General features: G+C 49.8%; 3 protein-coding genes across 3 annotated transcripts in view; 2 read left to right on the top strand and 1 right to left on the bottom strand.

The window, feature by feature from the left end:
- The window catches only part of P2RY12 (purinergic receptor P2Y12), a 3645-nt gene extending 2101 nt beyond the window's left edge, over nt 1-1544 (top strand). Inside the window, exon 2 of the mRNA XM_026854766.1 lies at nt 263-1544. Within this exon, the coding sequence (XP_026710567.1) occupies nt 287-1306 (1020 nt within the window). The 5' untranslated portion in view covers nt 263-286 and the 3' untranslated portion in view covers nt 1307-1544. The remainder of the gene's footprint in view (nt 1-262) is intronic.
- The window catches only part of MED12L (mediator complex subunit 12 like), a 132244-nt gene that overhangs the window by 44333 nt on the left and 75243 nt on the right, over nt 1-12668 (bottom strand). The window lies entirely within an intron of this gene.
- On the top strand, nt 3832-5558 carry P2RY13 (purinergic receptor P2Y13). Its single transcript, XM_026854765.1, has 2 exons — nt 3832-3867; nt 4399-5558. Exon 2 carries the CDS (start codon nt 4412-4414, stop codon nt 5441-5443), a length of 1032 nt encoding a protein of 343 aa, XP_026710566.1. The 5' UTR covers nt 3832-3867; nt 4399-4411; the 3' UTR covers nt 5444-5558.

Raw genomic sequence — 12668 nt, 5'->3', positions numbered from 1 at the left:
GGGGGGGGGGGGGGTGGAGGCTCAGGGTGATGGACGGAAGGTGACCTCAGCATTTCAGCCCCAAAGCAGGCCACCTTACAAACATGGCTACATCTAGTGCTCTTCTGTAGAAACCTGACGTCCTGGGTAAAATAAAACACAACTTACAGCAGTCAAAATCCCCACAGAAATGTTCCCAACACAAAAATTAAACACAGACTAAAAAGAAGTCTCATGACAGATATAACTCACTATTTCATTTTTTTCTTTTTTGTTTTCACAGGGAGGGGGAAAAGACAAAGTGCAAATGAAAGCCGCAACCAACATCAGCTACTCTGGAAACAACAGCAACTGCACCAGCGATAACAAAATCAGTCAAGTCATTTTTCCTTTGCTTTATACAATTCTGTTCCTGGTGGGCATCACCATGAATGGCCTGGCAATGTGGGTCTTTTTTAAAGTATCCAGTAAATCCAATTTCATCATCTTCCTCAAGAACACTGTCATTTCTGACTTCCTCATGATCTTGACTTTTCCATTTAAAATCCTTAGCGATGCAAAGTTGGTATCATGGGTACTGAGGGGATTTGTCTGCCAGGTCACTCAGGTGGTATTTTACTTCACCATGTACATTAGCATTTTGTTTCTTGGTCTAATAACTATCGATCGCTATCGGAAAGCCGCTTCGCCGTTCAGAACATCAACACCAAGGAAACTGTTAGGTGCCAAGATCCTGTCCATGGCAATCTGGATATTCATGTTTGCTCTTTCATTACCCAACATGATTCTATCAAACAAGGAGAAAACGTCTAAGAACGTAAAAAAGTGTGCTCTCTTGAAATCCGAGTTTGGCTTAGTCTGGCATGAAATTGTAAACTATATTTGTCAACTTATCTTCTGGGTTAATTTAGCAGTCGTGGTTGTATGCTACATACTCATAAGTAAGGAACTGTACAAATCCTATAAAAGGACAAGATGCACGGGAAAGGCATCCAAAAAGACTGTAAATCTGAAGGTTTTCATCATTATCGCAGTGTTCTTTATCTGTTTTGTGCCGTTCCACTTCACCAGAATCCCCTACACGTTGAGCCAAACGAGAGACGTCTTCGAGTGCTCCGCCCAGAACACCTTGTTTTACCTGAAGGAGAGCACGCTGTGGCTGACATCGCTCAACGCTTGCCTCGATCCATTCATATACTTTTTCCTTTGCAAATCCTTCAGAAAGTCCTTGCTAGACATGCTGCGCAAGCACACGGCACCCTCAGTACTCAGAGCACAGCTGAAGGAGCAGAACGAAGGCGATGACACGGACGAGACACCGCTCTAGAGCTAAGAACCGCCCACACCCCTTCTTGGCCACATGCATTTATTGGTGGCAGTAGCAGCACGAATCCTGAGGAAGAATACCTAGAATGCCACCGGCTTTTTTAGAAATTGTCCCACCAACGAAGCACAAGCACCCTGGAACCATCCTGAATAAAAGAGGAGCAGGATCGGATCCCAGCCTCCACCCTGTCAGAACTGCTAGGAAAAAGTCTGAACTTATAGTAGGAACTGTAAGAAAATAATTAAAAGTGTCTTGTAACACTATAGATGAGATTATTACCTGCAAAGATTTTGCAGAAATATCTGAAACTTAGGCCAGAGTAAAGTCCATTACAACACAAGATCTGGGAAATGCAAATAAAATCCACACTAACTGTGTTTTCTTAAATAGAGTTAGCAGAAATATAGGACATATGTGGATAAGCTATTTGTCTGTGCGGATTTTTGGTAACAGAGTAACATTTTGCTTATCTCATTATATGCTTGCAACCCTTCATCCACTGACCAATAGTTAATAGTTGTACGGCAGAGGAAATTATTTCAAAATGACGTGTATCTTGATGTGAGCTAACTCTTCAAATACTTCACCTTACTATATGAATAAACAAATGTGCAATTTGATGAAGAACAGTGTATTATATCAGAAAAGATACAGACTTAATTTACATAATACTTAGATCTTGGGGAAATATTGATTTATGGTAAAATCATTACTGATTATTGAGCACCTCTTCTGTACTATACAAAAAATTTAACCCCTTCCTCTTTTTCATTTGGATAAGTTGAAAAAAAACCAGGGAAGTCTTTTCAGGTACATAACATTTTCAAGCATCATAACAACCAGACATGGAAAAGATCCTAGGCTGCGGTAATAACTTATGGTTCATTTCTTATCACTGCAGAACAGCTCCAGTTCAGAAGCATGTTTCCTCACCAGACAAGAGCTCGGTCCTGCCACAAGCCGTTGCCCATCTCCCCTTAACTGAGCCTGGCAGGGCACTGGGCGGTTTTATACCCAATATCCTAAAAAGTTAAAAGATAGTTCTTACTTGGGGTCTCAGCCTTAGAGTTTACCCATCTCTCATAACCTGCCGGAATGAATTAAATATTTACAAAATGTTTTGTCTGCTGCTTATGCTGGCACCTCCCCACAGTGCCCGCAGGCAGAGCGGGGTTACGCCACCAGCTCCAGCTGGCCCCGGCAGGGAGGTTGAGATGCCCCGCTCCCCCTCAGTGGGCACAGAGTGGCAATGACCTGGCAGCGGCTGCCCCCGGCCGATGGGCTCTTCGGCAAGAGACACTGCTGCCACCCGCACAGAGCCGCCACGGGTGGGGCACGGGGAGGCACTTCGTACCCCCCTCGTACAGCCGGGAGCAGCGCCAGGAGAACAGCTGGGAAGCTGTGGGAGCACCAGCCCCTCTATCTCGGCTCTGCAGAGCCCTCGGTGGCAGAACAGAAGCGGGCCCAGGCTGCTGGGACGTGTCACGCTGACGGCCACAGCGAGGGTGACCCGGCCATCCTCCAGGCTCCGTACTCTCTGCCGGCCGTTCACCGCCGACACACGAAGCACACCAACATTAACCAACATGTAGATACTCAAGCACAAACTTAGGCAGCCCCAGACCCTCAAAAAGCAATCCGTGCCTGCCCCCAGAGGGACGGCCTCCCACACGGCAGCAAGCGAGGAGCCAGCACCCCACCTCGCGTCAGCCGGCAGGAAAATACGAGACAAATCACACATCTCCGCTAAACTTATACAAGAAAGTTCGCTGACAGAGAAATGCACTCGATTCCAACATTACACCTGACACACACACAATAAACACACAGCACACCCTGCAGTAGCAGCAGCTTCTGCCAGAACCAGAAGTGGCTGTAACCAGCACGCTGCACCACCTGGCTACGCCAACACCAAAATAAACCACAAATCCCGCTCTGGAGAGGAGAAGTCAGGCTCAGCTCATGTGTGGATATGAACAGGCTCCAGGGGGAGGGCACAGCTTCTGAATGTGTCGGTGCAGGTGACTCTGTAGCCAAGTAACCCATGGTAAGGGTGGCTCTGAGCAGACTTTCTGGTCACGCATTTGATGATGACGAGAGCTGTCCAGAGCAGGGGAGTCCACACACACAGACGAGAACTCAGAGCTGCATCTGGGCATTATCCTGGAAAACTGTCGGGAAACACTCTGTGTTTGCTCATCCCACCTCTCTAAAGGAGCCAGTAATGGCACAGTAGGTGCCATCAGGTCTGCCCCACACAAAAGAGCCAGAAAACGTTCCCGTCTCGATGGATCCGATCCTTCTTGTCTGTGCTCGTCCAGGAGCAGGTAGAGCACCGCCTGACAGAGAGCCAGGGGAAGAGGGAAAAGCCACAGCAAACGTGGTAACTAACTCAGGGGGCACGTGAAAACGAGGAAGGAAGCAGCGCACCACACCAACAGAAAGTCTCATCTTTCTACACATTTCCCCATTCCTAACACTTTGCTCGTGGGTTCTGCCAGCAGAGGAGCAGCGGATGACCAGGAGCCCCCTCTGAAGCCCCCGCTGGCAGGCCTGCTCAGGTACTGCGCGCGGGGCACTCGCGGGCTGGGACGGGGCACGCGCTCGGCTGCTGTCAGATGCAAGAGGCTGATAACCAGCGGCGCGCGTCTGATCTTGAGAATGATTTGAAACCTGTGCTAAGAAGGGAAAGACGGTGTGTGCTCAGTGAGAAATACCAGAAGTCGCTTCCCTGGAAGCACTTTGCTTTTGGGCCACAACTGTAAGATTTCTGTTCTACAGTAAAATGCATTTCCATGTAAAGACAAACAGTGCTCTGGGCAATCTGCTGTTACACCTTGCTGCTCGATTACCTTAGGCCTCCATGCTGAATATATATCATCTTAACTCTTCACTAGACATTAGTATGCAAACAACTGCGACTTACGCAAAGATTCAGATTTTCTATGAACTAGAAGAGAAATCAGTTGGTCTATTTAATGCATGTTCAGGTTTTGTGTTTACCTGTGTAAACCTGCCAGTTACTGTAAGGCATGTGTAATTTTAAATACAGAATGTTATGGTTTATGTTTTCCCTCTCCTTTCCACCCAAGTCTATTTCGAACAATGGGAGACTTCGCAAACGAGAGCACTGTCAGTAACTCCAGCGGGGCACCCCCCTCTGCACCGTGCCCCCGCGACACCACCGTCACCCGCCTCGTCTTCCCAGCGCTGTACACACTCGTCTTCCTTCTGGGACTCACACTGAACAGCCTGGCTTTCTGGGCTTTCTTCCAGGTTCCGAGCACATCGACTTTCATTGTCTACCTGAAAAATATCTTGGTTTCTGATTTTATAATGACCCTGATGCTTCCTCTGAAAATCCTGACGGACTCTGGCCTGGGACCATGGCAACTCAAAGCCTTTGTCTGTCGCTTCTCAGCCGTGGTATTTTATGACACCATGTATATCAGCATAGTGCTGCTCGGCCTCATTGCTTTTGACAGATTTCTCAAGATTGTGAGACCTTTTGGGAAGTTCTGGGTGCAAAACCTGACCTCAGCAAAGATCCTTGCGGGTCTGGTCTGGCTCTTCTTCTTTGCTCTCTCCCTGCCCAACATGATCCTGTCGAACAAGAAAGCAACGCCCCACTCCGTGAAGAAGTGTGCCTCGTTGAAGAACTACTTCGGGCTCAAATGGCACGAGGCTGTCAATTATATCTGTCAGATCATCTTCTGGACTGTTCTCATCCTCATGTTCCTATTTTATGTAATTATTGCCAAAAAGGTCTATGAGTCTTACATAAAAACACAGAAGAAAGACAACAAAAGTGAACAAAGGGTCAAGGGGAAAGTATTCATCATTTTTACTGTGTTTTTCCTGTGCTTTGCTCCGTTTCATTTCAGCAGGGTCCCCTACACCCTGAGTCAGACCGCGGCCCGGATGGATTGCCGTCTGCAGAGCCAACTCTTCATTGCGAAAGAGAGCACGCTGTGGCTGGCTGCCACAAACGTCTGCATGGACCCCCTGATATACATGTTCTTGTGCAAACCCTTTGTGGAAAAGCTGCTACGCAGGGGAGTGAAGACATTTCAGAAAACAGTTCATACAAACCCAAAAACCGAACTGGACACGCGAACGTCTGCCACCGACCCCTGATTCTGCGGCTTCGTGTTCTACAGCCTCTGTGTATTCATAGAGACGTTCAGAAATAATTTGGTTTACTCCTGTAGAAAATGAGAGGGTGGTTGTACTGTAATATTAATATGTAATAAAGGCGGCACAACGGATCTCCCTATTTATGCTGCTCAGCCTTCGTAGGCAAAAAGCCGTCGCTCCATGCGCGGCCCCGACCCACCGCCGCTGCCCCCAGCCACGGTGCCGAGGCGCTCGCACCACGGAGGCCACCGTTACCTCGAGTCACTCGGGCCACTTCACAGCCCCAAGAACATAAAAATGCCATTGATGAGGCATAAAATTAACAAGAGTGGTTTGCAGCCTTCCGCTGCTGCGCTGGCAAAGCTGCCAAGAACAGAGGCTCTGCTGATTTGCTCACTGCATCGCGTTCACCTGACAGAACACAGAACTAAAATTCCATATAATAACATAATGCCCTCATACACTTATCCACAGAATAATTCTATCCGCCTTAAACAAAAAACCCTACTTGTTAAGATTTAAGCAGCTTACTGACTGAGGCTGCTTCTAAGGGCAATTTAGCTTTATTTGGGATTAAAACCCAGAACTGTTGAGTTCACATATCAGTAATCCTTGGGCTGGGTGTCAGGGAAGAGGAGGAACCGTGCTTGTCAGTGGGAAGGAGGACACGGTCCCTCCCCACCCCTCCCCGCCTCTCACCCGTGTAATTATTTCCCACGGCCCACACCGTTTCACCATCCTCCCTCTCCCCTCCCAGCGGGGACTTCGGGGGAGGACGCAGGTGGCAGCAGCCCAGGACCCCCCAGCACACACTCCTCGTCCCGGCCAGCAGACCCAGGGCTGCTTTCCCTGCAAAGGGCACCCCAGGCCAGCAGCATTTGTCCCCACCCTACTGCTCGCCCACAGGGAACACCCAGAAACATCCCCTTGGTGGCACGTTCACCCTTCCCGGTCCCTACAACAGGCAAAGAGAAGGCAGCAAGCGAGGCTGCCGAGCCCTCCCCGTCCAGACCCCCCCGGCTGAGCGCTCCTCAGCTGTCCCACAGGGGAAACCCAAACCACCCGTGCCTAAAGGGAAGCTGCTTGTCAGTCCAAAACCCCAGAATTTGTTTCACTGTTTTAAGAGGCAAAGGAGATACCAGCCGTTTACTGACCCCAACTTCACAAAGCGTATTAAAAAACCCGCTAACCCGAGCTGAGCCCTCAGCAGTGCCTCCCTGCTTCCCCAGCAGCACGTTCCCACCGCCGCTCGCCCCGGACACACCGCCCGGTCCCCGGGACTGCCCCGCACCACGGGCCTCGGGCACAGCCCCACAGCCCTCCATCAGCCCCCTGCTGCTGTGACCACCCACTGCACCCCGACACTCACCTCTCGCTGCTCTGGGACACCGTGAGCTCAAGGGTGAGGGTCCCCCCAGCACCTTCCCGAGAGAGGGTTCACATCCCCTTTCAGCATCCTTCCCTCCCTCCCAAGCTCTCCTGCTCTTTGTGCCTTCTCACACCTGCCAGGCACTTTGATCACCACTGGGTTGCTATTTTTAGAAATTAAATATTTACAGCAGCCTAATATCATCACACAGGTTGCTCCACACAGCCTGACGTTTTCAAGCTGGTTTTAGATTACTGTGCATTAATGACACCTGCCTGTGGGATTCCCCAGCCTCTGCCACGCAGGTAGATGTGTGTCTTATTTAGCAATTCCCACTGGCCGTGTCTTCTCCGCCAGGCATGCTGCACACTTTCCGAGCCTCTGACACCCTCTGACAACTGGAAACCCAGCTAATCCCCAATCAGCTTCCAGCTGGTTCCAGACTTCCCTGTAAATCAACGTTTTCTCCGACTGTGTCCTCCTCTCAGGATTAAATGCTATTCAGGAATTAGTTCCTCTCTCCCACACACACATACAGCATTTAACAGGATTAACTTGGCTACTTTAAGTAAAAGTAAGTATATTGAATTCTTAGCTGCTAAAATAGTCACCACTTTAGCAACTGCTTAAGGAAAGGTGTGAGGAGCCTAAAAATGTTCCTCTCAGCCTGTTGGCACAGCGCAGTATGTAGGGACCAGAGCTAAACATCAGGAGAAGACGGTTTGTAAATCAGCCGCAATCTTCCACCAGGCAGGTGCCCACAGAAATCCACGTTCCTGAGCTCTGGGTATTAGGGACAAACTTGCAGCCCAGGCCCCATCTCCCCAGTGAATCGCCCCAGCACAGCTAACAGGGAGCCCCGCAGGACTCTCGGCACACGCGTACATCCAGCTCTGGATTTAAAAGTGGAACTCTGGCCCATTTTAGTGGTTATTACACAGAAAGACAGTAACGTAAAAGATGCCATGTAACAGTGAAAAACTATGAAAATGCTGAAGAAGGAAAAACTTATTCCACTGTGGAAGTTTGGGTTTATTTTTCTCATCTCTACTGCTTTTACTCCAAGGCTCACTGACCGCCGCGCACAAACCCGCGCTGGCAGCACCCGCAGCGAAGAGCCTGCGTGTAAGGGTGGGTGTAACCGCAAAATGGGCCGAGTTGCTCCTTAAATAAGGGGTGTGCCAAAGGTTTCAGAGGAGTCTTAATCACCTGTTCTTCAGCTGCTGCTTCTCAGGTAGGTAAAAGGCAGGCAGAGTTACCAAACCCTGCAGCAGAGAAAGGATAGAGCACCTGGTCGATCCACTTACAGAAAAAAGTGTCCCCTAAATTCCAACATGTGGGATTTTGCACTTTTCTCTGCAAGTTTTCAGATCCCTGCCTCCAGATGGAAGTAAGAATCATAACAGCTAAAAAGCCTCCAAGTTTAGGTCTCTGCTTTTCAAGGCTCAAAAAAAAATGGCCAAAGCAACACTTTGTGTTTTACACCTGACCAAAACGGAGACGTGCTTTGAGAACAGAGTCCCCTCAGAGACGAGGGAGCCATCAGCCCCGAAGCGCAGAAAGCTGCTCCTCTGGGCTCTCCAGATTTCTTTAGCACTGCCAAGGAATTTATGTAATTCAGTAAAGTCTTCCAGTGTATTCAATACAGCAGTCACCTTTTTTCCAAATCTGATTTTTCTCCCAACTTCACTTGAAAAGGCTGGTGCTGACACTCAAGTCTCGCAGCGGCCGCTGCACACACGCACGGCTGCCTCGGGCCCGTCCCCACCACAGGCAGCAGCTGGGCTTCTCCCTTCTGCAGCCAAACGTTCATTCGCTCGGCTTCGCTACACTCCGCAGCAGAAGCAACAGACAACCTAGAAACTGGAAAACTGGCACCAGACCTTGAACTTGTTCAGACAAATGAACCCTATTCCAGGTTTCTGTGGTCCAGGATTCACACGGAAACTACTGACACTTATTCTAAACATTTCACAGGTTGCTGGGTTCCCAAAAGGGGAACTAAAGGGCACTAAGCAGTCGAGTTTTGTAGAAAATCAATCTTATTAGGGTACACAAAGGCTTACAAATATTTCTTTGTATTTTTTGTTTTACTCGTGTTTCAGAAAAACAAAATAGAGGATACCTTTACCTAACAGACGCATCATCGAGAGTTCCAGATTTTGTATCAGACTGCCTCTCCTCCGAGGGACAGCAGGCTCATTCCTGAATGCCTAAAGACAAATCCTGCACTTCATACGCATCCTGACTCTCCAGCACAGCGATACACATCCCTCCATCGCGGCTCCTACAACTCCGAGAACTCAGAAAAGTCTCCGTACATACGACAGTACTTCAATTAATTAGTAATGCAAACCAACGATCTGCATAATGAATAAGAGCTGAGCAGCCAAGATGCTGCCCACAGGACGACACGGACACGCGGAGGCAGCAGGCTGCGCGGGAAAGCCAAAGGCACGGAGCAGCCCTAAGCCTGTGGACAGGATCAGACAGCCAAGGCATGAACCTCTGCTCACCGATCACATCATGCCAGGAGCTCGAGGGTACAGGAAAAAAGGAATGAGCTTTTTAAAAGTCAGCTCATTAATTAACTCCTTTCCTCCGTCTTCCCCTTCTAGTGACAGCCATCAAAGCAGTGATCAGAGTAAACCACTAAGCAGAGGGGAAGTGTCAGACCCTTCCGGTACACTTCCACTGACAAAAGCACCTCCATCTTGCACACCTGCAGGAATCATCCTAGTGTCGCAAGCTCTCATCATCCCACCTCCTTCCTATGTTTAAAACAAAGAAACAGCCAGTCTCGTATATTATCCAGGTGGCTAATCTGCTTTAAAAATATTGCTAAATATGATAGTAAAGGAGTTTTAACATGAAGCAACACAATAATTGTTGTAATAACGTTGTTCAGGCTCTTATGAAACCTGAGAACTGCTCTCTAATCACCAGAATACAAAAAAGGGAAATCCAACCTTTAAATAACATGAACAATAGTGAAGTTACAGCTTAGCTTCCAGCTTTTCTTTACATCAGAGCTTCACATTTCTTTCGCGCTGTTTTTACGACAAGCTCCATGGCATTTCCTTTTCATGCAGCTGCTAGTCCTGACTTGCTCCAGCCTGAGAACAGCCAAACACCACACCTGAATCAAAAGCCTGCTAGGGGATGCCATGACAGTGGTTTCTAATCCATTAAGTTTTACCAATGTAGAAAACACAGAGATTTTAAAGAAAAGTTTGCGTGCCATTGCACCGTGTTCAAAAAACAAACAGAAAAAATCCATTCTCATATAGAATTTATTCGTCTGTTTATTATTTGACCATAGTTAACACACAGACTTTGGAATGTGTTCTCCATTCACAGAGTACCAACTATTAAATGCTTGGGTCTGTAAGAAGTTAAATTATATTTTTTAAAGATCCCAGTTTTCACTTGTAATTTCCTCCCTTCTTCCCAACACATCCTGCAGCACTGTTCTCAGACCCAGCCCAAGAGGACTCCCGGATCAGAGGTGCCCGAGGGCAGCAGCGCCCACCCAACCACGCCGGACCCAGCCCCGAGGGGCGGAGGCGGCCACCAGCACCCGGCCCAGCACCAGGGATGCAGCTCCCGGCTGGGGAGCGCGGGCTCCACAAGCCAAGAGTGTAACCTTCAGACGTCGGGTTAAAACTGTTGTTCATGATCGATCTGCAGATCTGCCTCCAGCCCTCAGCTTCGGCACTGGGGCTCCGGCGTGGCCGAGGCGCTGGCGCTGCTGTTCACCAACGGGGAGAGGAGCCGGCGCGGGCCGGCAGAGGGATGGCAGGGGGATGCTCCGTGCACAGCAACGCGGCGCAGACGCTTCCTTGGGTGCCTGAGCTGTGAAGTCTCTGCTCCTCTGAGGAATTCTGATGCCAGAACCAGACCATGGAGAAAGTCAACCGAGGAGCTCATTGAACGAGGCCCGTCCAGAGTGCGACGCACAAAAGCAGATGCTCACAGCTCTGGAGCCTCCCGGCAGCTGCAAAGCCACGGCAGAAAGGGCAAAACAACCAGCCCGGTACCTCCCCGCAGGCAGAACCAGGCCTCCACTGACCGGAGCAAAGGACTCCTCGCCTCGGAGGCGCAGCCCACTGACCCGCAGTCAGGCAGGTGCTCCTGTCCCACACGGCCTCCACTCGGAACTGAGAACCGATCACCACACGTAGCCTTAGGGTGGAGAACGACTGAGAGCCACGGAGGGTAACCCCGAAGATCAGAAGGAAAAACGGAAGATGAGCAGTTGAGAGGGGAACAAAACAGAAGCAGCTGCCAAGCGCTGGAGCGCAAGGGACAGCTGAAGGAGGTGAGCTGGGGGCCGGCACACGCTGCCCTACATAGCCCCACGCAAGGTCTGAGAGAGGCGGAGACCCCAACAACTCCCCTCTCCCCAACTGCAGAACAACCTTCTCCCCCCTCGGGGGACGCAACGTACGCATGCCAGCACGTCCCTGTGACAGGGACCATCGCTTCACTTCAGAATACCCAGCTCCTGAGATCAGTTTGGCAGCTGAAAAGACACAACACAAGTATAACATTTGTTCCTGCCGGCTTCCTTTGCATTTTCTGGTTTGCCTTGCAAAAGCTGGTCTTCAAAGATGAGCCGTGCCAGAAGTCTCCCCCCGTCAGGGGCTGCACCTGACTGGGAGAGGTCCCGAGGCAAGTGAGAATTTTACAGTCTGCCCGCTAGCAAAAACGTGGAAATTAGCACAGGGCTGCCCTGAACACAGGGCCAGGAGAAGCCGTTCACCACCACGGGGAGGCAGCTCGTGGGTCCTGCTCCAGCCCCAGCTCCGGCGCCTCACGGGACACCCGTGCAGAAGGCTGTCCAGCCCCAGAAGAGGGGGGCTGGGGATTCAGTCCCTCGGGTCTTTGAAGAAAAATCATAAAATGTGTATGGAGAAGTCCAGGTGGAGCAGAACGAGAAGTCCGAGAAGAGTGACGTGGCAGCCATTGCTCTTGTAGCATTATTTTTTTCTTTTCTCCTGAAGATTTAACGGGGGAAATATATTTTGGCTTTCTTTTTAAGAAGATTGCAGAAATGGGAAATTAACCACTTCATCCTCTACCGACACAGAGCAAAATTGTGTCCTGATATAGCTACTGTCATGATTATTTCAGAGCTTTTCAGGCACTAAATTATCTTACTCTAAATGTGTGTACAGCCAGGACCCCCGGCAGCAGGACTGCAGGAGTCAGGGGCTGACGGTCAGAGTCTCGTGGTAGCGAGCACCACGGCAGGGAAGGGCACGCAGGGATCCGACAGGCTAGGCGTTCTAGCTGAAATATTTAGTTACAGACTTCACATTTTGCTTTCATCCTACACGCTATTTAGAAGAGAGGATCCGTTCAAAGCACAACATTAAAGATGTCTAAATATAGTCAAATTAATAATTGAGATGATCATCTCAGTTGGCAGTTATTGGCACCTATCCAGCACGGGATTTTCAGTATCACATTAAATTCGCGTTCCCCCTGCAGACAAAGCTGCGCTCCCCGAAAGGCACGGGCACGGCTGCTGTAAAACACGACTCGGACTGTTCACAACGTCTCCCTGCACGAAGGCTGCTGCCTCCGACAGGCACTAACCCAGCTCCCAGGTGAATCACCGTCTGCGTCCCGGGCGCCCCAGAGCTGCGGAGCCAGGAAGTGAGCGGGAGCGCGGCGCTCACTACCCTGGCATGTGAGTCATTCCCAGGAATGAGAAAGCCAGTTGCTCCAGTTGCTCCTGGCCAGGGGAATTCTGACTCTCTGATCAGGTATCGCAAAAAAAGCCATGGGAAGCAGAAAAGCTTACTTCCAGAGATGGTTTATTTAACCACCTTATCGCAAGAAACACTC

The sequence above is a fragment of the Athene cunicularia genome (genome assembly GCF_003259725.1).
Source record: "Athene cunicularia isolate RWA chromosome 9 unlocalized genomic scaffold, athCun1 chr9_part1, whole genome shotgun sequence".
NCBI lineage: Eukaryota > Metazoa > Chordata > Aves > Strigiformes > Strigidae > Athene > Athene cunicularia.
The sequence above is the reverse complement of the archived record's forward strand: the minus strand, read 5'-3'. Positions and strand labels throughout refer to the sequence as shown.

Coding starts and splice junctions, on each gene's coding strand:
- P2RY13 (XM_026854765.1), top strand. CDS start 4,412: ATGGGAGACTTCGCAAACGAGAGCACTGTCAGTAACTCCAGCGGGGCA.